Source organism: Micromesistius poutassou, assembly GCF_964030765.1.
Source record: "Micromesistius poutassou genome assembly, chromosome: 15".
NCBI classification, from domain to species: Eukaryota; Metazoa; Chordata; class Actinopteri; order Gadiformes; family Gadidae; genus Micromesistius; species Micromesistius poutassou.
The window spans coordinates 2133138-2157790 of NC_140285.1; the positions used below are offsets into that span (position 1 = coordinate 2133138).

The window sequence follows — 24653 nt, forward strand, 5'->3', positions numbered from 1 at the left end:
CCGGGAAGTGACGTCAGACGGTGTTGATGTTTTGCGGGACGGCTCCGGTTGTTTTTGTTCTCCGTTCACCTCGAAAACCGATCAATTAGTGGCGTTCACCGGGGTTTTCCGTCGCCTAACGGTCTACGGTCGATCAGTTCACGAGACCGCGTGGCTCGGAGGCAGAGAAGCCGAAGATTTAGCTCCAGAAAGGGAGGACTCGTCACCTCTTTGACCCCCCCCCCCACACCACCATGACGATCCTCCCGAAAAAGAAGCCTGGCTCCGCCGTCGGGGTCTCGGATCACGCCGACGACAGCGACCGCCGGAGCGGTTCCGACCCACACCAGCACCCGCACCCCCGGACCGGAGCCCGGCCAAGAGCTTCTCCGCCCCCGTGGTCCTACCAGCCCGCCCCGGCCTCCGCCAGGGAGGACAGGCGTAGCATCGAGGCTAGTTCACGGCCGCAGCAGGCCTCTCCCCAGCCTGGCGGCTCGGGGTCTCCCGTAGGACCGGGCGAAGGGAGAGACAACAGCGGCGGAATAGCGACTGGTTCCCGGGGTGAAGTGGTGGTGTCGGCCGGGGCTGGTTGTGGAGGAGGGATCAGCAGCTGCTGCTCGGGGCCTGGGCTTAGCAAGCGGCGGCGGCAGGCAGGCACTTGTTCCGGCGGAGTAGCCGCTCTCACCGGGGGAGGTCAGCCCGGGGTGACGGGCCAAGGAAGCATTGGGTCCGGCGGAGAGACGGAGGAAGGAGCCGGTGGAAACAACAGCGAAGACGAGTATGAGAATGCCGCTCGGTTGCAGTCGGTTGACCCGGCGACGGTGGAGCAGGTATGGGCTGATTTACCACTAGTGGAGGGCTCTGCATGTGGGTCAGAGAGCAGGAATGGTTAGATACAGAGTGTATTAAATAGAGTATTATGTTACGGTTACCAAGGAACATGTCCGGGTGACCTAAATGATAACTCCCATCATTAATATTATTTTAATTATAACGGCATTAATACGTGTTAATGATAAATGTTTACTTTACACTACATTAGTATATATAAACTAACTTTATGAATACTACATTTTAGATAAAAGACTAGGGAATGATGGAGGGATGATAGAGGAGAGACTGAATGATGGAGGGATGAGAGAGGAGAGACTGAATGATGGAGGGATGAGAGAGGAGAGACTGAATGATGGAGGGATGAGAGAGGAGAGACTGAATGATGGAGGGATGAGAGGAGAGACAGGATGATGGAGGAGTCAGTGTAAAACTTATATTTTACATAAAATACCACTGTGACTGGTATAATAATTTACTAAGTGGTTAACTTTACAAACAGTATAAATAAAACTACACTAGCACTTATGTTGATGGTTAGTTTAGGTGTATGGTTAGAGATGGTTCGTTTAGGTGTGAGGTTAGAGATGGTTAGTTCAGGTGTAAGGTTAGAGATGGTTACTTTAGGTGTAAGGTTAGAGATGGTTACTTTAGGTGTAAGGTTAGAGATTGTTAGTTTAGATGTAAGGGTAGAGATGGTTAGTTAAGGTGTATGGTTTGAAATGGTTTGTTTAGGTGTTAGGTTGGAGATGGTTAGTTTAGGTGTTGGGTTGGAGATGGTTAGTTTAGGTTTTAGGTTGGAGATGGTATTGAATTTAATTTATTTTATTAGTCATTGTATAGTGTACAGCGAAATTAAACAGTAGTGTAATGTACGCGTAAAAATATTAAATAGATAATATGTACAGTTTTTTTTTTTACAATTATTGCACGATTGTGTGTGTGTGTGTGTGTGTCAGTGCCCGTTTGTGTTCAGTGCAGTGATGGCTTGTGGAAAGAAACTAAGTTTCTAAGTATGCTTGTTCTGGTTCTGATGGACCTGTAGTACTGAAAATCATTGTGTGTCGATATATATACATGTTCTTATTTAGCGTTGTATGAGGGTTATTGTTCATTAGTTGATCAGACAGAAATGCATAAGAAAAGACGCGACGGCATGAGTTTAGTTTGGACTAGTTAAGAGTGAACCACACAGAGTTTAGTTTGGACTAGTTAAGAGTGAACCACACAGTTTCGTTTGGACTGGTTAAGAGTGAACCATACAGAGTTTAGTTTGGACTGGTTAAGAGTGGACCACACAGAGTTTAGTTTGGACTAGTAAAGTGTGATACACAGAGAGTTTAGTTTGGCCTAGTTAAGAGTGGACCACAAGGTTTTCAATAAGTGTTTAAATGTAACATCACTAGTAAAGGAGAAGGAGTCAGTGAGTGTGTATTGGACAGCTCATTGGTCATCACTGTATTTATAAGTGTGGAGACATGAGTCCACATATTGGACGTTGTGTTTCTGGATGTTATGAAGATGGTGCGATCAGCAGCGTTTACTGTAGGCTATATGAGAGATGCTAATATTTTAGCCTTATTGGGATTTATTTAAAGAGATTTGTATCAATGGGGACTAATAAATTGAGCCAAAAATACTAATATCAAATAACATAAATAACCAGCAAAGGAAGCGTATCCTGTATCTGCGTAACACATGACTCTCTGTGACAACTGTGCCCATGAAAGAATCTCCGTCTACGGCTCCTCTCACCGGCTCAGAGCGGGTCCACAGCGGACCACGCTGTGAGGAAGTCTAGCTTCAACAAAGCCTTGCTTCACCTTGTAGGAACTTGGTTGACATGAACGTACTGTGGCTGAGTTATAGTTAGACATGGAGGATGGCTCTCCTCAACCCTAACGTACAGCATTCAAGATATGGAGATGGCTCTGCATCACAGCGTTAGAGACATGGAGATGGCTCACCTTAAACCTAACGTACGGCGTTAGAGACCCCTAACCTTAACCCTAACGTACAGCATTAGAGACATGGAGATGGCTCACCTTAAACCTAACGCACAGCGTTAGAGACCCCTAACCTTAACCCTAACGTACAGCATTAGAGACATGGAGATGGCTCACCTTAAACCTAACGTACAGCGTTAGAGACCCCTAACCTTAACCCTAACGTACAGCGTTAGAGACATGGAGATGGCTCTACATCACCCTAACGTACAGCATTAGAGACCCCTAACCCTAATGAACAGCGTTAGAGACATAGAGGATGGCTTTTCTTAACCCTAACGTACATCGTTAGAGACATGGAGACGGATCTCCATCACCCTAACGTACAGCGTTAGAGACATGGAGATGGCTCTCTTAACCCTAACGTACAGCGTTAGAGACATAGAGGATGGCTCTCGCTCTTCTCCCCTCAGAGCCGCGGAGTGGCTGGTTAGTTTCACAGGAAGCAGAAAGCAGCCATGTCCTGTCAGGTTAAAGATACTCGAGTAGTTCGACTAACATGGGGATGTGTGGAGAACCACAAGTCTAGCTTGACTTCTTTGAGCACAGACCTACAAACCATCAACCTAAACCCAGGGAGCATGAAGCCTGTGAGTGGAGGCTGGTTGTCATCCTTACAGGTCAACAGAGGCTCTTTCTGGAGGGAGGTGAGCCTGCCTTTTTGTGAGTCCAGATGAATCACGTTAAAGCAGGATCACTTCACATCTCACTAGCTGAACCAATGGCAGCCCGTCTTGTGAATTTTTTTTTTTAAGTGATTGGCTCCCGCAATTGATCAGCTGATCACTGATCAGCTATATGTGTGTGTGTGTGTGTGTGTAGCAGGAACACTGGTTTGAGAAGACCCTCGGAGAGAAGAAGGGTTTTGTCATTAAAAAGATGAAGGAAGACGGAGCCTGTTTGTTCAGAGCAGTAGGTGAGTGTACACACACACACACACACACACACACACACACACACACACACACACACACACACACACACACACACACACACACACACACACACACACACACACTGCCAGGTAGTATTGTTCCTGTTTATTAACTGTGTGTCTACCTGTCTACCAGCGGACCAGGTGTACGGGGATCAGGATATGCACGAAGTGGTTCGTAAACACTGTATGGACTACCTGGTGAGTTTCCCTGTCTAATGGTTATGAGGGGGGGGGAAGGAGGGAGGAGGATGTTTGATGGAGGAAGAGTGTGACTGGGTGTGACCAGAGGAGGAGGTGTAATGGAGTAGGGGGGAGGAGGTGTAATGGAGGAGGGGGGAGGAGGAGTGACGGAGAAGGAGCAGGTGCGAAGGAGGTCGAGGAGATGACGGCTGTGCTGTTTGTGCTCCCACAGATGAAGAATGCTGATTACTTCTCTAACTACGTGACGGAGGACTTCACCTCCTACATCAACAGGAAGAGGAAAAACAACTGCCATGGCAACCACATCGAGATGCAAGCCATGGCTGAGATGTACAACCGGCCAGTAGAGGTTTACCAGGACGGCACAGGTCTGTCTGCCTTTGATGATCTACCTGTCTGTCTGTCTGTCTGTCTCTCTGTCGACCTGCCTTTTAATGGACCATTTTAACTTCCTGCTTCAGAACCAATCAACACGTTCCATGGTATTCACCAGAACAAAGACGAGCCAATCAGAGTGAGCTACCACAGAAACATCCACTACAACTCCGTAGTGAACCCCAACAAGGCCACGATAGGGGTAGGGCTAGGCCTGCCTGCCTTCAAACCTGGGGTATGTACACACACACACACACACACACACACACACACACACACACACACACACACACACACACACACACACACACACACACACACACACACACACACACACACACACACACACACACCGGTCTGATGGGGTCCTGTGTGTTCAGTATGCTGACACGTCCCTCATGAAGTCGGCCATCAAGACGTCGGAGGAGTCGTGGATCGAGCAGCAGATGCTGGAGGACAAGAAGCGGGCGACGGACTGGGAGGCCACCAACGAGGCCATCGAGGAGCAGGTGGCCCGCGAGTCCTACCTGCAGTGGCTCCAGGACCAGGAGAAGCAGGCCCGCCAGGTGAGCCCCTGGTCCCTACCACCTGGTCTCTACCTGTAGCCCGTCACTGGTCCCTACCACCTGGTCTCTACCTGTAGCCCGTCACTGGTCCCTACCACCTGGTCTCTACCTGTAGCCCGTCACTGATCCCTACCACCTGGTCTCTACCTGTAGCCCGTCACTGATCCCTACCACCTGGTCTCTACCTGTAGCCCGTCACTGATCCCTACCACCTGGTCTCTACCTGTAGCCCGTCACTGGTCCCTACCACCTGGTCTCTACCTGTAGCCCGTCACTGATCCCTACCACCTGGTCTCTACCTGTAGCCCGTCACTGGTCCCTACCACCTAGTCTCTACCTGTAGCCTGCCACTGGTCATTTATGTGTTTATTAATGCATTTATATATATATAAGTGTGTGTGTGTGTGTGTGTGCATGTGTATTGTAATGTGTGTATTCTAATATGATGTGTGTGTGTGTGTGTGTGTGTAGCCCCGTAAGGCTAGTGCTACCTGTAGTTCAGCAACGGCAGCGGCGTCCAGCGGGTTGGACGACTGGAGTGCCCGGTCACCAAGGCAACGGGACTCTGACCCCTCCCACTCTGACCTAGCAACCACCCCGTCAACCACCAACAAACCACCCTCCCCAACGGGGGCAGGGCTAAGCCTCAACAAGCCCCCCTCCCCCTGTGCACCAGGTGAGAGAGAGACACACACACACACACCCCCCTGGCTGTTACCTGACGGTCTGACCTGTCTGTGTACACCTGTCTGTCTCTCACCCGGTGTGTCTCCCTGTCTCAGGTCCTAGTAACCCCAGCCGTCACCACCTGGAGTACAGAGCCATCATGCAGGAGATGTCTCCCACAGCATTTGGTAAGATGCACACACACACACACACACACACACACACACACACACACACACACACACACACACAGGCGAATTAGGGTTTCTTATTTCAAAAGAAGTGGTTGAGGACGGGTGTGCGGCCCAGAGGCTGCCGGAAGGAGCAGGTGGAGGAACGCCTTCAGAACACTCTGCTGGGAGCATCCACACACCGTCCCCTCATGTTTTGTGTGTACTAATGTGATATGTGTGTTAAAATGTGTGTGTTCTAATGGGATCTGTGTGTTTTAATGTGTGTGTTCTAATGTGATCTGTGTGTTATTGTTTCTGTGTGTGTTATAATGTGTGTATTCTCATTTGATGTGTGTGTGGTAGGGCTGTACGGTATGGACTAAAATTTATATCACGGTATGATTTAAGGCATAGACGATACGGTATTATATCACGGTATGTTAATTTTATATTCTAATTTCGATATAAATTCTTCTGAAGGGGTAAAATACTGGTTAGGCAGCTATTTTTGTATAGAAGAAGTATTTTAAGAACATTTATTGAGCAAAACTGCAATAGAAAAAAATGCTAAATCTTTTCTTTCTTTTAAGTTACTTCCAGTATAGTCCGCGACTAAGTTCCACTTAGTTGCGGATGTTTTTGGAGTTTTTGGCATCTCAATTTGGCTGAAGTGTGTGCGGGCAGGTAATGCGTACCTGGGATTGAGTGTTTTGATCATCTCTTTAAAGCCCTTTCTATCAACATTTTGAAAGGGAACCATGGCCTTACACAGGTAAACAGTGACGGTGTTTGTTATCTCGTTCCACTGCTGGCTTTTTTGTCATAAGGACTGGCTTTGGAAAATGCCTGCAGAAGCGATGTCTGAGATGCAGAGACAGCTTCACGCTACCAGCGTCTGTCTCGTACGGTGAATGAGAGCTTGTGAAGTGACTATTGCGCAGGCTGCGCGCCTGTGTGCCTGCGTGCTTGCGCAATAGCATACTGCCTGAGAAGGCAGTATCGCTGTCAAATCGGTCCCTGGGAAAAGTAACGTTGCGCCGAATTGAAAAAGGAACTACGTTTCGTTACCATATTTTCAGTAGTTTCGAGTAACTTTACTTTTCACATTAAAAATAAGTTACGTTACTGTATTTACGTTACTTACGGTCACACCGGTCTTATGGTATGGTCAAAATCCATACCGTAGCGCAAATTCACACCGGTGTACTTTCTATACCGTTAATACCGTACACCCCTAGTGTGTGGGTTATTGTTTCTGTGTGTAATAATGTGTTTTTGCTAATGTGATGTGTGTATTTTTGTTTCTTTCTTTGTGTGTGTATTGTAATGTGTATGTGTTGTAATGTGTGTATTCTAATATGATGTGTGTGTGTGTGTGTGCTATTGTTTCTGTGTGTGTATTGTAATGTGTGTATTCTAATGTGATGTGTGTGCTATTGTTTCTGTGTGTGTATTCTAATGTGTGTATTGTATTGTGTGTGTGAGTGCATTGTAATGTGTGTATTCTAATGTGATGTTTGTGTGTGTGCTATTGTTTCTGTGTGTATTCTAATGTGTGTATTGTAATGTGTGAGAATGCATTGTAATGTGTGTATTCTAATGTGATGTGTGTGTGTGTGCTATTGTTTCTGTGTGTGTATTCTAATGTGTGTATTGTATTGTGTGTGAGTATATTGTAATGTGTGTATTCTAATGTGATGTTTGTGTGTGTAATGTGTATGATAGTGTGTGTGTATGGACACCTGCTACGACTCGTTAGTTACTGAAATACCAGCCACTGGTGAGTCGTATATGCCAACTAGCTTACCAATGCAAACGTATATCCTTGATCTTTGGAAGCTTGGGTCATATCCACAAAAATGTGGTTAGAGGACTGCGGTTGGGGGGATACTTAAGAAGGAAGCCAAGAGATTGTCAACATTTTGCTCTGTTTCAGCCACCATAGGTAGTATGTGATTCTGGAGACAAAGATGTTTTGTTTACCCTTAGGTGTTCGGTGTATAATAACTTAACTTATCATGTAGGCCTTGTAAAGGCATGTAAGCTTGATGAACCTGTTACATTACAAATATTTCTTCCCAAAATGTTTGGCTCTTTTTTCTCCTCTTTGTAAATTTGGATCCAAATAAAACAGCATTTAAAAGTGTGTGTGTGTGTGTGTGTGTGTGTGTGTGTGTGTGTGTGTGTGTGTGTGTGTGTGTGTGTGTGTTATATTCAATGTATATTAGACTATGTCTATAATTTGTATTTAAACATATACTGTAAGGTGTATAAGGTTCACTTTGTTTATAATGTGTATTTTAACGTGTACTGTGTATTAATGTGTGTTTGCATGTGTATTAAGGTGTACTTTAACATCTCTCTAATGTGTAATAACGTGTATTTGAATGTGTATGATAAGTATTAAGGTGTACTTTAACGTGTACTGTGTGTATCATTTGTATTTTAACATGTACTGTGGGATGTATAACATTTACTGTGTGTCTATAATTTGTATTTGAGCATGTACTGTGTGTATGATGTGTATTAAGGTATACCTAAAAGGCTACTGTGTGTATTGACCTGTACCTTAACATGAACTCTATGGCTATGATGTGTATTCACATGTATTTGAACATGTGTCATGTGTATTCACATGTATTTTAATGTGTATTAACGCTTATTTGAACATGTGTGATGAGTAATAACGTGTACGTTGACGTTTAATGTGTGTATACATTACGTTGCTTGTAATGTAACGTGTATTAAGTAACATGTATTAAAGTGTACTCTGTTTATTAACGTTAGTAGACGCAGTACACATTATAGTACACGTTAATACACGTTACAGTGCACGTTAATACACACAGTACACTATACTACTATAACGTCTATTAAAGTGTACTGTGTGTATAAACGTGTACTCTAACGTGTACTGTGTATAAACGTGTACTCAGTGTATTAACGTGTACTGTGTGTATAAACGTGTAGTCTAAAGTGTACTGTGTGTAGTGTAACCTGTACTGTGTGTGTGTGTATAATGTGTATTAACGTGTACTGTAATGTGTATTAAGCCTTACTGTGATCTGTGTGCAGGGCTGACGGACTGGGAGGACGACGAGATCCTGGCCTCTGTACTGGCCGTGTCCCAGCAGGAGTACATGGACACCATGCTGCCCCAGGGGGCCGCGCTGCACCGCGAGAGAGACGCCTCCCCCGACAGCAGCTGATAGACTCACACAACGCACACCATCAACCACACACACCATGACGAGCAGCCACGACCTCTGACCTCATCACACACACACACACACACACACACACACACACACACACACACACACACACACACACACACACACACACACACACACACACACACACACACACACACACACACACACACACAGAGCCAGGGACATGGTGAATAATAAACATGTTGTTTGGAACGCACCATCACGGTTCATCCATTCATTACTGACACTTCTCCGAGCCAATAGGGGCTCAGACTGATAAGACTTCGCCCCCCCTCTGTTCAGCTCAACCTCTTGGGCGGGGGAGGGTCTTCCCGCCGATTGGATGGCAGTTAAATGTAACGCACGCCACAGCCAGGCCACGCTAACACTAGCACACACGCTGGCTATCTGAGGGTAGCTAGCTAGATGATAAACACCATCACCATGTTTTCTGAGTTGCCAAAGCTAGAAGAATATTGATGTCTGAGTACTAAAGTATTACATAACCGAGCTCGCTGAAGCAAATAGTCTTGGATGTGCTAGTTTTATTGCCAACTGGCTTATACCTTATATATATGGCACAAGACTACGGGTATTTGCTATCCCAAAGTAATACAAACACTACAGAAATGGTCCAATAATTGTGTGTTTTGTGATGGAGTCTGAAACTTCAACAGTATTTCCTTTCATATCTTTTGTGGGCCGTTATTGATCAGGTAGTCTACCCATAGCTAGCAGAGAAAACCCTTTAAAAGAGACACATTTTGCAGCAAGGTTGGCCAGACTAGCTGGTTAGACAGGTGTGTGTCTACCTGGTTAGACGTGTGTGTCTACCAGGTTAGACAGGTGCTTGTCTAGCTGGTTAGACTGTGTGTGTCTACCTGGTTAGACAGGTATGTGTCTAAAGGTACCTGGTTGTGTATGTCTACCACTACCTATCACCGGCAAGACCCCCCCTCCCCCTCCAGAACACACGTACAGGAACACAACTTTCTCTTCATCTTCCTCATCCTCATCATCATGGGTCTTATTTAGCTGCATGTCTATTGACCATGACCAATCACATCATAGAGAAGACAATAGAATGATTTGTCATACTTATCCTCTTAATAATTGATCATTGTTATTATTAATAATAATATAAGTTTGTTTTATTTTATTTTCCTGTTTGGGATGAAAATACTTTTTTTTTTCTTGGAATAAAAAGAGGACGATGTTTCTTGAAAACCAGTTGGGCCTTTTAGTTTTGTTCTGTTCTAATGTAAAGACTGGATACACACCATCACTATTAGTAGTTCTATCACTATTATTAGTTATACTGTCACATTTAGTCATACTATCACTGTTAATATTTCTACTGTCACTATTAGTAGTTATATCACTTTTAGTCATACTATCTATTAGTTATACTGTCACTATTAGAAGTTATATCACTACAGTACAGGCATGCAAACTAGTCACCTTTCAGTGAAATTCGCCGTTTTTTTAACAAAGTTGGCCACTTGTGTGATTTGTGGAGATCCATTGAGAAAACATTGGGGGGGGGGGGGGGGGGGGTTAAAACAACCAACTTCAAGTCATTGGCAGACGAGTCATCCCAAAATTCACGTAAAGATAAGCATCCTTAAACTGTTTTTTTCTTTCAAGCTAATGTTATGTTTGTTTTCGCTAAAATTGGATTACAATACAAGCTGAAAGAAACCACCGCTGTCCTGTAACGGTACCGGAGCTCTGTGCTGTCGACACCACAGCGGGGCACAGATTCACTGTGGTTTCTGTGACATGAGAAACACTAAAAATGAATACTTATAAAGAAAGCTATCTTAGTGGGAAAGCCACGCAACAGATAGCCACGGTTACATACAGTAATGTTCTTATGACGGGAGAAAGGAGCAGAAATATAGTATAGAGACAACTTGGAGCTGTGTGTGCGCGTATGTTTGAGTGAGAGACGGGAGTGATGATGAGAGACAGAAAAATCGGACCCCCTCCATTCTACCTCACAGGTGCAGAAGGCCTCTGACAAGGATGGGCCACTGAGTGCAAATAACGCTAGTGCATCCCAGAACAACAACAGACCAAGGAGGACGCCAAAAAAAATAAATAAAAATAATAATAATAAATAAAAAATAAACTCTGGGGAGTTAAAAAAAATAAGTTTTTTTTTAATTTATATTAAAAAAAGTATATAAAAAAATAATATAAAAAAATATATATATATTAAAAGAATTATATAAAAAAAAAATTAAAAAAAATTGACCTGCGCACGCATCTTTCTTTTGGACCTGCACGCGCATATTTTTTTTTGGACCTGCGCGCATCTTTTTTTTTTGACCTGCGCGCATCTTTTTCATCTTTTTTTTGTCCAAAAAAAAAAGATGCTGCGCAGGTCAAATCTTTTTCAATATATTTTTTTTATTTACAATTTTTTTAATATATATTTTTATATAATTTTTTAATATATTTTTTTTTTGATAATTTTTTTTTATTATCGATTTTTTTTTTTAATCATTTATTTTTTATTTTTTAACTCCCCGGAGTATAACCCTGGAACCCCCTAGTGGGTCTGTGTTTTCCTTGGCTCACGCATCATTCTCACCTTTTTCACCCCAAACCAGTTTGCATGCCTGCTATTAGTAGTTCTTCTAACACTGTTAATAGTTATACTTTCACTATTAGTTATATCACTATTAGTAGTTATACTGTCACTCCTCGGGACTAAACGGTTAAAATAAAGTCGAGATTTCTAAGGATGTGTCAGGTCGTGGGGGGCTTCACGAGAATGTCAAAACGTCTAACCGGTTCACTAGTGAAATTCAGAGTGAAGTCAGGTCTGTCCGAAGAAGAACTCCTTGTTTGCTGTTGGCCGATAGATGGCGCCAGTGGGCGGGACCGGCCGCCTCCAATCAGGTCCAGCCCAGCCGTATGGGCCAACCAATCAGATTCTACCTACCTGCATCCTGGAAGGCGAACAAGGAACGGCTGTGTTGCGCCTTCAAAGTGCTGTAACCCCGGGATGGATGATCCGGCCGGGCTCGAAACCCCCCCGCCGTCCCGGGACTGAGGAGTGGGACAGAGACGGCCTTGTGTCATTACGTGTGTTTATAAAGCTGTGGAAGCTAGCACAGGAGTTGGCCTGCTAGCCCTTCTTTAGCCCGATAGCCCGTCAGTAGCCTGCTAGCCCGTCGATGGCCTACTAGCACCTCGTTAGCCTGCTAGCACTTCATTCGTCTGCTAGCACGTCTTTAGCCTGCTAGCACTTCATTAGCCTGCTAGCACTTCGTCAGCCAGCCAGCGGCTCGTAGTCAACATGGCGGTAGGCAGCGTTCCTGCAGACGGAGCGGGTCGAAGACCGAATGAAGGTAACCCGGGTTAAATAGTATTGTGTTGAAGGTAACTCGTTAACTAGTGTTGTATGGAAGGTGACTTGTGTTGTATTGAAGGCGACTCTTGTTAACTATTGTTGTATTGAAGCCGGGTATCTCATGTTAAGTTAACTAGGTTTGTATTGAAGGTAACTCGTATTAACTAGTGTTGTATTGAAGATAACTAGTGTTGTATTGTAGGTAACTAGTGTTGTATTGAAGATAACTAGTGTTGTATTGAAGATAACTTGTGTTGTGTTGAAGATAACTAGTGTTGTGTTGAAGTTAACTAGTGTTGTGTTGAAAGCAACTCTTGTTAACTTTTGTTGTATTGCTGGTATCTCATGTTAACTAGTGTTGTATTGAAGGTAACTCGTATTAACTATTGTTGTGTTGAAGGAACGTGCTCTTTATGTCTCCTGCTGAGCCGGTATAACTCGTTTTGCTGTATAGAGGATGATGATGATGATAAATTAAGAGACACATATCCGGATAGGAGCTGGGAGGGGTATTCTGATACTTTCTAATGTCGTTTTAATGTCGGAGCAGACTTGTAAAACCTGTTCCACACCCACTCGGATCCTCTGGTGACGTGGTCATGGTCATTCATTTTGGCAGTCACCCACCTGGCTGTAAAATTCGCCCTGTTCTCAACACAGGCACACAGACACACCTGTTTGACCTGCAGATTACCTGAGTGTGCGTCTTTGTACACATCATGGTGTAGTGTTGATATTAATTCATATTCCACACACAGTCAAGCGATAATATTAAAGAGGCATTGAACCCAAAACCACATTTATTTTGTATTAAACACGTTAAATTGTCTTATATGATCGTTAACATAGTAATCTATGCCATTTTATCGCCGTTACTGAAATAAATCCACAATTTAGAGAAAAAGGGGTATAATACTATGTTTTTGCCTTTCTCACCAAAACACTACGTGAACATGCCACTCTGCTGGTCGAAGGTGGTGTCTTTTCCTGACATCAGACCACGTTATCCAAGGGGTTGACGCGGTGGGTGTGGACGTGTGGAGCTCTGTCTGGGCAGCGGTTGTCTGCAGTGTCAGCGAGAAAGTTTGGCTTTTATAGTGTAAAGCTACAATGTCTGTAAATGGTGAAGCTCAGTCTGAGCAGCGATGGGTTTAATCCCAGTCCCAGTGAGGGTCTTAGCTTCCCGGACACCTATAGTATAACGCTACCGTATATGGTGCATTTCATACACAACATCACTCAACACTCATAACAGTTGCACAACAACGGTACTCAAAGTTGGCATGGGTCGTAACCATGGGGATAACACGCCCCCCTCTTTCCTAAAACTCTCAGCCCTAAACAGATTTCTTTGAATCAAATAGTGTTCGAATGCCATCTGAATCATTGGGTTCGCTGGCTCTTTAATATACAATAAATGAAGATAAACAAAATATCAGCAGACAACATGTATGTCACGTTGTGATATTAATCATCATCATATATTACTTGGTTTAACACACTATTAATAGTCATCATGTCAAGTGATATTAATATATCAAATAAGTGTAACACACAATATGCATAGTCATCATGGATGTATAGTTATCATATTACTATACAATATGTTAATACATTCTTTATGTTCATTAACACATTTCTATTGTGTCTGCTCCCCAGCGAACAGGAAGCTGAAGTACATCAGTCTGGCCGTGCTCGTGGTCCAGAATGCATCTCTCATCCTCAGCATCCGCTACGTCCGCACGTTGCCTGGCGACCGCTTCTTCACCACATCAGCGGTCGTCATGGCGGAGTTCCTTAAGCTCATTACCTGCCTGCTCATCATCCTGGTGCAGAAGAGAGGTCAGTGAACGTCCCGTAGTAAACTCTCACTAGTACTGGTTAGTTATGTTAAGTAGTTGGGTCTCACTGGTAAGTTAAAATAAGATGGTGTTTGTTCCATAACAGGAAATTCTGAGTTAGATTCAGGAGACCACTAAATTCGAGCTGGCTTGAAACTATAATTCTGCTGGTCAATCTTAAAACCCAAAAACGTAGTCTTTTTATTTATTTTATATTCAATGGCTCTTTAAATAGGGCTGTCGCGACGTAGACATTTCATTAAAAACAGTCTAATTGGTTGAAACACATTTTATTTCACACGTTTTATTGTAATCAAGCTTCAAAAAGCAAAAATGAGTGCAGTTAGTGTCAGTGGAGTTCCTCTGGAGCCCTGAGTCTGACACGGGGTTGAATGATCTGTGTGTCCAGGGAACGTGAAGGAGATGGCGCTGTTCCTCTATGACAGCATCGTGGTCCAGTACCCAGACACCTTGAAGCTGGCCGTTCCTTCTCTCATCTACACGCTGCAGAACAACCTGCAGTACGTGGCCATCTCCAACCTGCCAGCGGCCACCTTCCAGGTGAGGGGATGGGGTCTGCACACATTACTGTCCTCTACTGTTTATTGTCCTCTACTGTCCTACTGTTTACTTTCCTCTAGTCTCCTACTGTTTACTTTCCTCTAGTCTCCTACTGTTTACTGTCCTCTACTCTCCTACTGTTTACTGTCCTCTACTCTCCTACTGTTTACTGTCCTCTACTCCTACTGTTTACTGTCCTCTACTCTCCTACTGTTTACTGTCCTCTACTGTTTACTGTCCCCTACTCGCCTACTGTCCTCTTGTTGTTGAGTCTCCTGTGGTTGTGTCTCTGACATGTTGTCTCTCTGGTCTCTCCTGTGGTTGTCTCTCTGACATGTCTCTCTGGTCTCTCCTGTGATTGTCTCTGACTTGTCTCTCTGGCCTCTCCTGTGGTTGTCTCTGGTCTCTCCTGTGGTTGTCTCTCTGACATGTTGTCTCTCTGGTCTCTCCTTTGGTTGTCTCTCTGACATGTTGTCTATCTGGTCTCTCCTGTGGTTGTCTCTGACATGTTGTCTCTCTGGTCTCTACTGTGGTTGTCTCTGACTTGTCTCTCTGGTCTCCTGTGGGTGTCTCTGACTTGTCTCTCTGGTCTCCTGTGGTTGTCTCTGACTTGTTGTCTCTCTGGTCTCTCCTGTGGTTGTCTCTCTGACTTGTTGTCTCTCTGGTCTCTCCTGTGGTTGTCTCTCTGGTCTCTCCTGTGGTTATCTCTCTGACTTGTTGTCTCTCTGACTTTCTGGTCTCTCCAGGTGACGTACCAGCTGAAGATCCTGACCACGGCTCTGTTCAGCGTCCTCATGCTGAGGAGGACCTTGTCCAAACTCCAGTGGCTCTCTCTGCTGCTCCTGTTCACCGGCGTGGCCATCGTCCAGGTAGGCTGTCCTCCAACATCACGTGACCCCGTCTCTGATGGGCGTATTGATCCGTGTGTGATTTGCCGACCTGACAGAGGTGGTGATTGTCGTTTCAAAAGGTGCAGCAGGAGGGGAAGAAGGAGTCTGTCTCGGATTCGTCCAACCAGAACTACACGGTGGGTCTGGTGGCCGTGGTGATCAGCTGCCTGTCATCGGGCTTCGCTGGCGTCTACTTTGAGAAGATCCTGAAGGGCAGCGCGGCCTCCGTCTGGGTCCGCAACGTCCAGCTGGGGATCTTCGGCACGGCGCTGGGCCTGCTGGGCATGTGGTGGAAGGACGGGGCGGCGGTGGCGGAGCACGGTTTCCTGTTCGGCTACACCTCCACCGTCTACAGCGTGATCCTCAACCAGGCCTTCGGGGGACTGCTGGTGGCCCTGGTGGTGAAATACGCCGACAACATCCTGAAGGGCTTCGCTACCTCCTTCTCCATCATCGTCTCCACGGTGACCTCCATCTACCTGTTCGGCTTCCAGGTGGACCTGCTGTTCAGCGTGGGCGCGGCACTGGTCATGGGGGCGGTCTACATGTACAGCCTCCCCAAGGCTGGCCCCCCCTCCGCCTCACCGCCCAAGCCCAGCAAAGAGGACTCGCTGCTGCCCAAGTCAGTCCTGATGAACTGAGCTCAGCACATCACTCACTAAGAGCTCTCCTGTCTCTGAGCCGTTTCCATAGTGACTCCTCTCCCGTGATGTGCTGGAGCATCCGACCCTATCCCTAACATGACTAACTCCTCTTCTCTGGTAATCACTGATCATGTGGTCCTGGAGGTGGTCCGGTTTGAAGGGGGACTGGTTTGGATGTCGACTGGTTGGATGTGGTCCGTTTCGGATGTGGGAAGTGCGAATCAGCACAGGTGTGCTGGCGGGGTTTTAGCCGGCCAATTAGAAGGGAGTATCAGCACAGGTGTGCTGGGGGGGTTTTAACCGGCCAATCAGAAGTGCAAATCAGCACAGGTGTGCTGGGGGTTGAGGACACCTTTTTATTTGATTTTATACAATGACTATCAATCCCCATTAATTAAGAGGCCCTCTGTGGTCAACAGTTTACATGTTGCCTGGATGATCACACCAGGCTAGCCTCTGATTTGGTAGGAGGGTTCGGAAGGTTGTGGTGGGTAAGAGACATTTGATTTGGTCTTATTTTGGATGAATGTTTGAAGGGTTTGGAATTAAGGTGTTGGTGAGGTGCTACGAAGAACCAGAATATCCCACGAAATATTAACTGACAGCTGGCAGCTAACAACCCCTAGCTAATCTATCCTGTGGTGCTAGTTAGCAGCTAACGATCCCAGGTTACTTCTTCTGCAACTTGTTAGCTGATAACTACCCCTTGCGAACAACTTCTGCCGCTAGTTAGCAGCTAACAAGCCCCGGCTATTCTCTTCTGCCGCTAGTTATCTAACCCAGTTAGTTGGGAGCTGTTGCTGCTGCGGCGGTTGTGGGTCCAGAGGCATGAGCTGTGGGAAGCTGTGCTGGGGGGGCGGGGCCTCGGCGTCTCCGATCCAATGGGATCGCTTGGCTAAGCTGTCAATAGGATTCTTTCTGGGATATTTCTGAATATATGAAGTCTTCCGCCGTCCTCCTTTGGGTTGGAAGGTAAATGGTGAATTAATTTGAAGGAGATTTTGAGTTTGTATCTGATGCCTTTTTGAATTTGTACATACTTGGAGTAAAGAATTTTATAAACGGGAATTGGATTCAACTATCCACTGACTCTGTCCGTTTGTAGAACCATCCAATAAGAAGTTATATTAACATGATTATATAGTATACAAGATGAGTTTATATGATGCGATGAGTATATGATGAGCTGAGTTTATGTGAGAAGTGTTTATGTGATGAGGGTTTACACATTAAGATCAGGGTTTTACATGTTAAGATGAGTGTTTATTGAAAGTGGGGTGTTTATTGGCGATGTGCTTGTGTCCATTTCCCCTCTGGCAGTACCATGCCAGGGTGACGTGTCAGATGTACCGCCGTTTGTTACAAACATGGCCCTTGAGCAAGACCTATGGAGATTTGGTATAGTTGGTGGGGCACGGATAAGGGTCTATTGCCAGCAATACACCTCTTTCGCCACCTGTAATATTAAACATGCAGTACAGGATACTGGAAGACTATCACAGAAATTGAGCATGGTCCAAAAACCAAACCAGAACCTGGAAGCCACCAGCTTCTTCAGGAGAAAAGGAGAGCTTAAAGTTTCTTAATGCATGAGAGGGTTAACATGGGCGCTGGTCAGGGCTCGTTTCACCAACATCAAGGACACTGCTCCAAGTTCTCTGGAGAAAAAGGTGGAGAATTTGAACTACCTAGAGCTTCAGGATGGGACAATTACAACAGATCCAGTGGGGATGAGGAGCCATGCAGGTGGGTTTTTATACAGACCTTTATAGAGAGGGTGACTGATCCACAGTGTGCTGCAGCAGAAAGACAGCTGACGGCCACTGAAAAGGCTGGTTTAGATCATGGCCTCACATTGGAAGAGCTTACCACAGAACACACCGCTGGCCTCTGTGGGTGCTCCAGGGTTCGATGGCTTCTCAGCTGACTCCAACAAGCATTTCTGGGATCTAATGGGGCATGACCCTCCTCGAGTTCTCCTTGAGTCCCATCGGGAAGGCTCACTTCACCTGCTGTCGAAGGGCGGTTTTGTCATTCCTTCCAAAGAAAGGACTGGTCAGGAGAAAGCTTTTGACCGAGTCGTTTCCTGCTTTTGGTTCTGGGGAAATTTTCATTTGATGGTTTGAACGTCTGCATAGTGGAGCTTCTTGTCTTCTTAAGGGGGGAGGTTTAAGCCGACCAGTATCAGTTAAACGCAGAATGCAACAAGGCTGTCAACTATCAGGGATGTTCTACAGTCTAGCCATTGAACGGCTTTAAGTTCATTTAAGAAGCAGAGTAACAGGGCTCTCACTACCAGGGCTGCAACACAGTAAAAATCACTGCTTATGCAGATGACATTACCATCTTTATCAAGACACAGGAAGATGTCAAGTTAGAGAAAAGCAGGCCGCCTTGGTCACAGTCTTGAGATGTCTTGGTGATATGGATCTATATGGGCTAACACCTTTTTATGGAGCCATACTGCAGGCCTGGCAGGTTTTCCAGACGGTGAGAGATCCACAAGAAACTGGATTATTGTTTGAGGAGTTTTGTGTACAGGCTGAATCGGTGGAACATTTATTGGTTAAGTGTAATCAGTATGTTGTTTATTCAGGGTGTTACGGCCATGGTTCCTGAGATTTGGGGAATGTTTCTCGAATGTATTGTTTGTTTTGGTCAAATACTCACTTGCGCACACAATAATTAACTACATTTCATGAACAGCTAAAATGGTTACTTGTTTTTCTAAACAGCTTTTCTCTGTGGAAGGTTTTGATTTATGTTTTTGTGTAAGTCCTGTATTTTATTTAATAAATGTATTTTTAAGTTCTCTCTCTCTCTCTCTCTCCCTCTCTAGGGGCTCGGATAAGGAGAAAGGTTCCTAAGAGAGATGGATTGTCTGGAGGAAGAAGGCCGAACAGACACGCTGACGGTTAACTTCAACTGGGGCCCAAACTAGTCTTCTCACTCCTTAGTGAGTTTATAGAACATGTATAACATTTCAATATTGAGTTTTCAATGGCCTTGCTGTGGCCATGTTGTCCTTTATAAAGGAATGTTAAATACTGCTCAATTTGTTTACGTTGAAAAGGTTTTATATGCTTTTCAAACATTTAATTTTATATTTCTTACTTTAACTACCATTTACTACTTAAAGTGGATTATAACGTATTATAATATATTTTTCTATAAATATGTTTTCTGTATAACTTAAGCCGTCAGTTTTATGGCTGTTGAAAGGAGGCGTGTTTTGTCATGAACTAGTGGCTGTTCGACAGAATGCAACCACATGGAAAGAAAGTTATGGAATGCCAAATGTGACAATATTAAATAAATTAATTAATTAATTACAGTGTGACATAAATAAATGTATCATTTATTCATTCAAATGTGCGTGTGACTGGTTTAATAAAATCAAGGAGGGGGTGGGGGTTAACAGGGTGTGAGTGAGGTTGTGTCTGTAGGTGAGAGTTCAAAGTTGAGATGAGCTTTCTAGGGCGCTATTCCCGTTTGGTGGTGTGTACTGGGTGCTGGTAGTTCAGGTGGGGTTGGATGAGTGACCCGTAGAGGGTTCTTGTGTGTGTGTGTGGGGGGGGGGGTCTGTATGTGAGAGTTCAAAATTGAGATGAGCTTTCTAGGGCGTAGCTATTCCCCGGGTGGGGCCGTTTGGTGGTGTGTACTGGGTGCTGGTAGTTCAGGTGGGGTTGGATGAGTGACCCAGTTCTTGTGTGTGTGGGGGGAGTTCTGTGTTTTGGTGTGACAATGAACATTCAGTAGAAGCAGAGTGAGGAATGGGTGTTAGGGTAGGTGGAGGTATTAGTACACATAATATAATATAAAAAGTATCAAAGTATACATAATATACACAAAATTAACAAAAGAAGCATGTATTATAATATGGGTTCAGGTATCATGTGGTCTTAGTTAAGGTTGCTGGTTGAGATCCTGTCGCAGTGATAAGAGTGCATAGCCCACTATATTGTTTAATTAAATGTCCAGAATGACCTGTTGAAAAATTCACTACTCTGCTATTCTAATTTGATGAATAAAAACAGCTGACTTTTAACTGCTGTTGGTTTTGGTGGTTAGTGACGCATGTCTACGTCATCAGGCTGCGCCGCCTCAGTGTTGACTTCGGCTATCGAGCTAACGAGCTAATGTGCTAGGCAGCCAGGAGTCATTGCTGGCAAGTTAACATTCTCATTGTTTAAAAAATCTCCTCCTCCGATCGATAACACCATAACGAATAGAAGCATTGTAACCTTTCGACCCGCGAAGTTAGGATAAGATAGAAGACAGGACGTAGAAGTAGAGGCTCTTTCGGATCCAACTACGACAGCAGAATCACGTCTGGCTGACGTTATGGTTTTATAAACCAGCTCCGGTTTAACCATCTTTACTACGTCATCTAACTACACCACCTTTACTACATCATCTTACTAAACCACCTCTGTTTGAACCATCTTCACTACATCATCTTAACTCCACCATCTTTACTACATCATCTAACTACACCTCTGTTTGAACCATCCTCACTACACCATCTAACTACATCATCTTTACTACGTCATCTTAACTACGCCATATTTACTACCTCATCTTAACTACACCACCTTCACTACATCATCTAACTACACCATCTTTACTACATCATATTAACTACACCACCTTCACTACATCTTAATTACAGCACCTTCACTCACCCTTGAATCGAGGTGTCTAGATTATTCTATGAATGAACTCTTTACTGCCCAGTTTCACTCAGTGACGTTGTACTCGTGACGATATAAAGTCTTTATATCATGCGTCTTTGTTGTTATCCTACCTCGATTTGCACTAGCTTAGCATTAGCATAGTTCTCATCAAGGTAGACAGTCTTTGCATAAGCATATGGTTTAGCGTTTGGTGTCATACCAGTACTGTATCTGTGTCTCGCTAGGTTAGCAGCAAGAGGTGCTAGGATTGGCTGGATCTTTTTGGTTTCCATGGATACCAAACCATCAGGAGCCAGACCGGCCCGCAGGTCTCCACGCCTCTCCAACTCCAACACCCCCAGCCCGTCCGTGCAGGTCTCTCAGCGAACTATCCCACTATCACTATCTAGGTGGACACGCCCACTTGTGATGTCAGAAGGGGCAGACTTTCAAAACGGCTTGTAACGGCTAGTCACACTCACACCGGGTGGTATAATATGTCACCTTTAACCACAAACAAAGTCCAAACCTACCAGTGGATGATTGACAGCCAGACAGATTCTGTGTTGAGGAAGCAGTATTGTGTATCGTGTGTGTTGACAGGGTGTGTGTGTGTGTGTGTGTTAGGGGAGAAGCGAGGAGCTGAAGGAGGCCAAGCGAAGAGGAAAGATGGACCGAAGTAAGGGGGAAGATGAACTTGTAGACCAACTCAAACACCTGGTAAACACACACACACACGCACACACACACACACACACACACACACACACACACACACACACACACACACACACACACGGTGCTGATTGTGTCTCTTTGTAGGAGGTCTCCAGGTCTCTGGCCAGTGGAACGGGTTTAGTGTCCAGCGAAGAATTTACCCGTCACAGCTGTCTGTGGGACCCCAGGTACCTGTCAGTCTGTCTCTCTGTGTGCCTGTCTCTCTCTAGTCTATCTGTCTGCCCCTCTGCTTCATGTGTGTGTTTCTGTCTGCATCTCTCTCTGTGACTGTCTGTGCCTGTCTCTCGGTCTGTCTTTCTGTCTGTTATTCTCGCTCTGTCTGTCGCTATATCTTTCTGCCAGTCTGTCTCTGTTTGTCTGTGTGGCCTAACGTGTGTGTGTGTGTGTGTGTGTGTGTGTGTGTGTGTGTGTGTGTGTGTGTGTGTGTGTGTGTGTGTGTGTGTGTGTGTGTGTGTGTGTGTGTGTGTGTGTGTGTGTGTGTGTGTGTAGTCACCCAGAGTGTCCTGACAGAGTGGCGGCCATCGTGGAGGAGTTGGAGCGTCGCAGCCTCCGACCTCGCTGCGTCGCCGTGGAGGTCATTAGCATATTCATGTGTTCATAGTCCCATCTATATTCACATGTATTCATTCATCATCATATTGATGTATATATTCATCTTTCTGTATATTCATTATGTATCTTTCAGCCTCGTGAAGCCACGGAACAGGAGCTGCGGCTGGTCCATAAGTAATGCATACATTTTTTCTATCATCCCTACGAGCTCCCTGCTGATGTCAGGACCGCAGAGTCGCTCACCAGCTTCCGCAAACGACTCAAAACCCACCTGTTCAGAGTTCACCTAGACTCTACATAGCCATTCAGTCCCTTATTTGTCTGTTGCACTATTGTTTGTTGTACGTCCTGGCACTTGATGAACGCACTTAATGCAGGTTGTATTCATTCATTGTACTTAATTGTGTAGCATGTACTTAATTGTGTTGTGCATGCATGTTGTGTAGCATGTACTTAGTTGTGTAGCATCTGCAGTAGCTAGTTATCACTGCTGTATATGGGAAATGGGGTTGGCCTGGCGATTGTTAGTACTTGCACTTGGTTCTATGAACATCTTTACTGTACCGACAGTGATATATTATTTCACTTCTTATGACAAATGTACTTATTGTAAGTCACTTTGGATAAAAGCGTCTGCTAAATGTAAATGTAAATCTTTAATTGATCATATTGTCATTTACCTCATGTATGATCTTATAGGCTATACAATTTATAATTCGGGACACACTACTTTACGCCTATTGATAAGACAATTATGAAATATATATACAGTGTTTACCAGACTACACCACACAATATAACAACGCACCTGCTTTTGATTGGTTGGTCTGTGTTTGATTGGTTGAGCTGTTTTCTGATTGGTTAAGCTGTTTGGTTGAGCTGTGTTCTGATTGGTTGAGCTGTGTTCTGATTGGTTGAGCTATGTTCTGATTGGTTGAGCTGTTTGATTGGTGGAGCTGTGTTATGATTGGTTGAGCTGTGTTTGATTGGTTGAACTTGGTTTGATTGGTTGATCTCTGTTCTGATTGGTTGTTTTCCAGGAAGGACTATGTGGATCTGATGAGGAAGACTCAGACGATGTCAGAGAAAGAACTTCAGACTCTATCAGAAAACTACGACTCTGTCTACATCCACCCTGTAGGTAGACATTCAGAATATTGTATACATCTTTATATTTATATCTATATATGTATATATAGATATAAATATCTATCTATATCGATATAGATATAGAGCAGATATGGATATATATGTTAATGTGTGTGTGTGTGTGTGTGTGTGTGTGTGTGTGTGTGTGTGTGTGTGTGTGTGTGTGTGTGTGTGTGTGTGTGTGTGTGTGTGTGTGTGTGTGTGTGTGTGTCTAGGACTCGTTCCGTGTGGCCTCCCTGGCTGTGGGCTCTCTCCTTGAGCTTGTCGACAAGGTCATGACCTCTGAACTCAGGAATGGATTCTCAGTTTCTAGGTAACAAGATGGATCCAAACAGGTTAACCAGGATAATCACAGCGATGGAGACAGCTATAACCATACCAGTACAACAAACCAGTATCACCAGTAGAACCAGACCAGTATAACCTGTATAATCGTACCAGTACAACCATTTTCATCAGGCCAGTATAGCCATTATAACCATCCCAGTAGAACTAACTTAACTAGACCAGTATTACGAGTACAACCTGAGCAGGATAACCCGTATAACCAGACCAGTTTATCCAGAACAACATAACCAATATAACAGACTACTGTACTATAACCAGACCAACATAACGAGTATAACAGACTACTATAACCAGACCAGTATAACCAGACCAGTATAACCAGTATAACCAGACCAGTATAGCAATACCAACATAATCAGTATGGTCGGTCTTACCTGGACAGTATGGAGTATAACCACTGTAACCAGTATAACCAGTATGTTCTTGCTCTTCCAGGCCGCCCGGGCACCATGCCCAGTATGACCAGGCTAATGGTTACTCTCTGTTTAACAACGTTGCCATAGCAACACGCTACGCCCAGAGACAGCACAGAGTGAAACGGTACGCACACACATACGCACGCAAACACACATGCGCACATCATTTATATAATAGACATATGGTGGAGTCAGACTTATGAACATATGACCACGTTATGACGGTCTGTGCGATGGCGTGTTGACCGGTCATCGTCAGTCATAGAGAAGGATGAGAACGGCGTGTTGTTGATGTGGGCAGGGTGCTGGTGGTGGACTGGGACGTACATCACGGCCAGGGCATCCAGTACACCTTCAAGGAGGACCCCAGGTAGGAGAACCTCCCCTCCTCTCTCCTCTCCTCTTCTCTTCTCTTCTCTTCTCTTCTTCTCCCCTCTCCTCTCTCCTCTTGTCTCTTCTCTTCTCTCCTCCTCTAATCTCCTCCTCTCCTCTCTCCTCTCCTCATTTCACCTCTACTACTCCCTT

General features: G+C 44.8%; 3 protein-coding genes across 3 annotated transcripts in view; all 3 read left to right on the plus strand.

Moving 5' to 3' along the window:
- On the plus strand, window positions 1-10179 carry otud5a (OTU deubiquitinase 5a). The gene is made up of 9 exons (XM_084479440.1): window positions 1-809; window positions 3639-3732; window positions 3887-3951; window positions 4166-4322; window positions 4416-4564; window positions 4710-4895; window positions 5367-5571; window positions 5678-5749; window positions 8810-10179. The coding sequence occupies exons 1-9, from the start codon at window positions 234-236 to the stop codon at window positions 8941-8943; spliced, it is 1638 nt and encodes a 545-aa protein (XP_084335566.1). The 5' UTR covers window positions 1-233; the 3' UTR covers window positions 8944-10179.
- A 1736-nt stretch (window positions 10180-11915) lies between these two features.
- slc35a2 (solute carrier family 35 member 2) lies at window positions 11916-19557 on the plus strand. The gene is made up of 6 exons (XM_084479456.1): window positions 11916-12311; window positions 13973-14155; window positions 14564-14715; window positions 15462-15584; window positions 15686-16227; window positions 19089-19557. Exons 1-6 carry the CDS (start codon window positions 12260-12262, stop codon window positions 19114-19116), a joined length of 1080 nt encoding a protein of 359 aa, XP_084335582.1. The 5' UTR covers window positions 11916-12259; the 3' UTR covers window positions 19117-19557.
- A 791-nt stretch (window positions 19558-20348) lies between these two features.
- The window catches only part of hdac6 (histone deacetylase 6), a 13310-nt gene continuing 9005 nt past the window's right edge, over window positions 20349-24653 (plus strand). Inside the window, exons 1-10 of the mRNA XM_084479421.1 lie at window positions 20349-20417; window positions 21171-21300; window positions 21553-21645; window positions 21748-21830; window positions 22153-22237; window positions 22349-22389; window positions 23256-23352; window positions 23580-23677; window positions 24148-24252; window positions 24430-24498. Of these exons, the coding sequence (XP_084335547.1) occupies window positions 21217-21300; window positions 21553-21645; window positions 21748-21830; window positions 22153-22237; window positions 22349-22389; window positions 23256-23352; window positions 23580-23677; window positions 24148-24252; window positions 24430-24498 (755 nt within the window). The 5' untranslated portion in view covers window positions 20349-20417; window positions 21171-21216. The remainder of the gene's footprint in view (window positions 20418-21170; window positions 21301-21552; window positions 21646-21747; window positions 21831-22152; window positions 22238-22348; window positions 22390-23255; window positions 23353-23579; window positions 23678-24147; window positions 24253-24429; window positions 24499-24653) is intronic.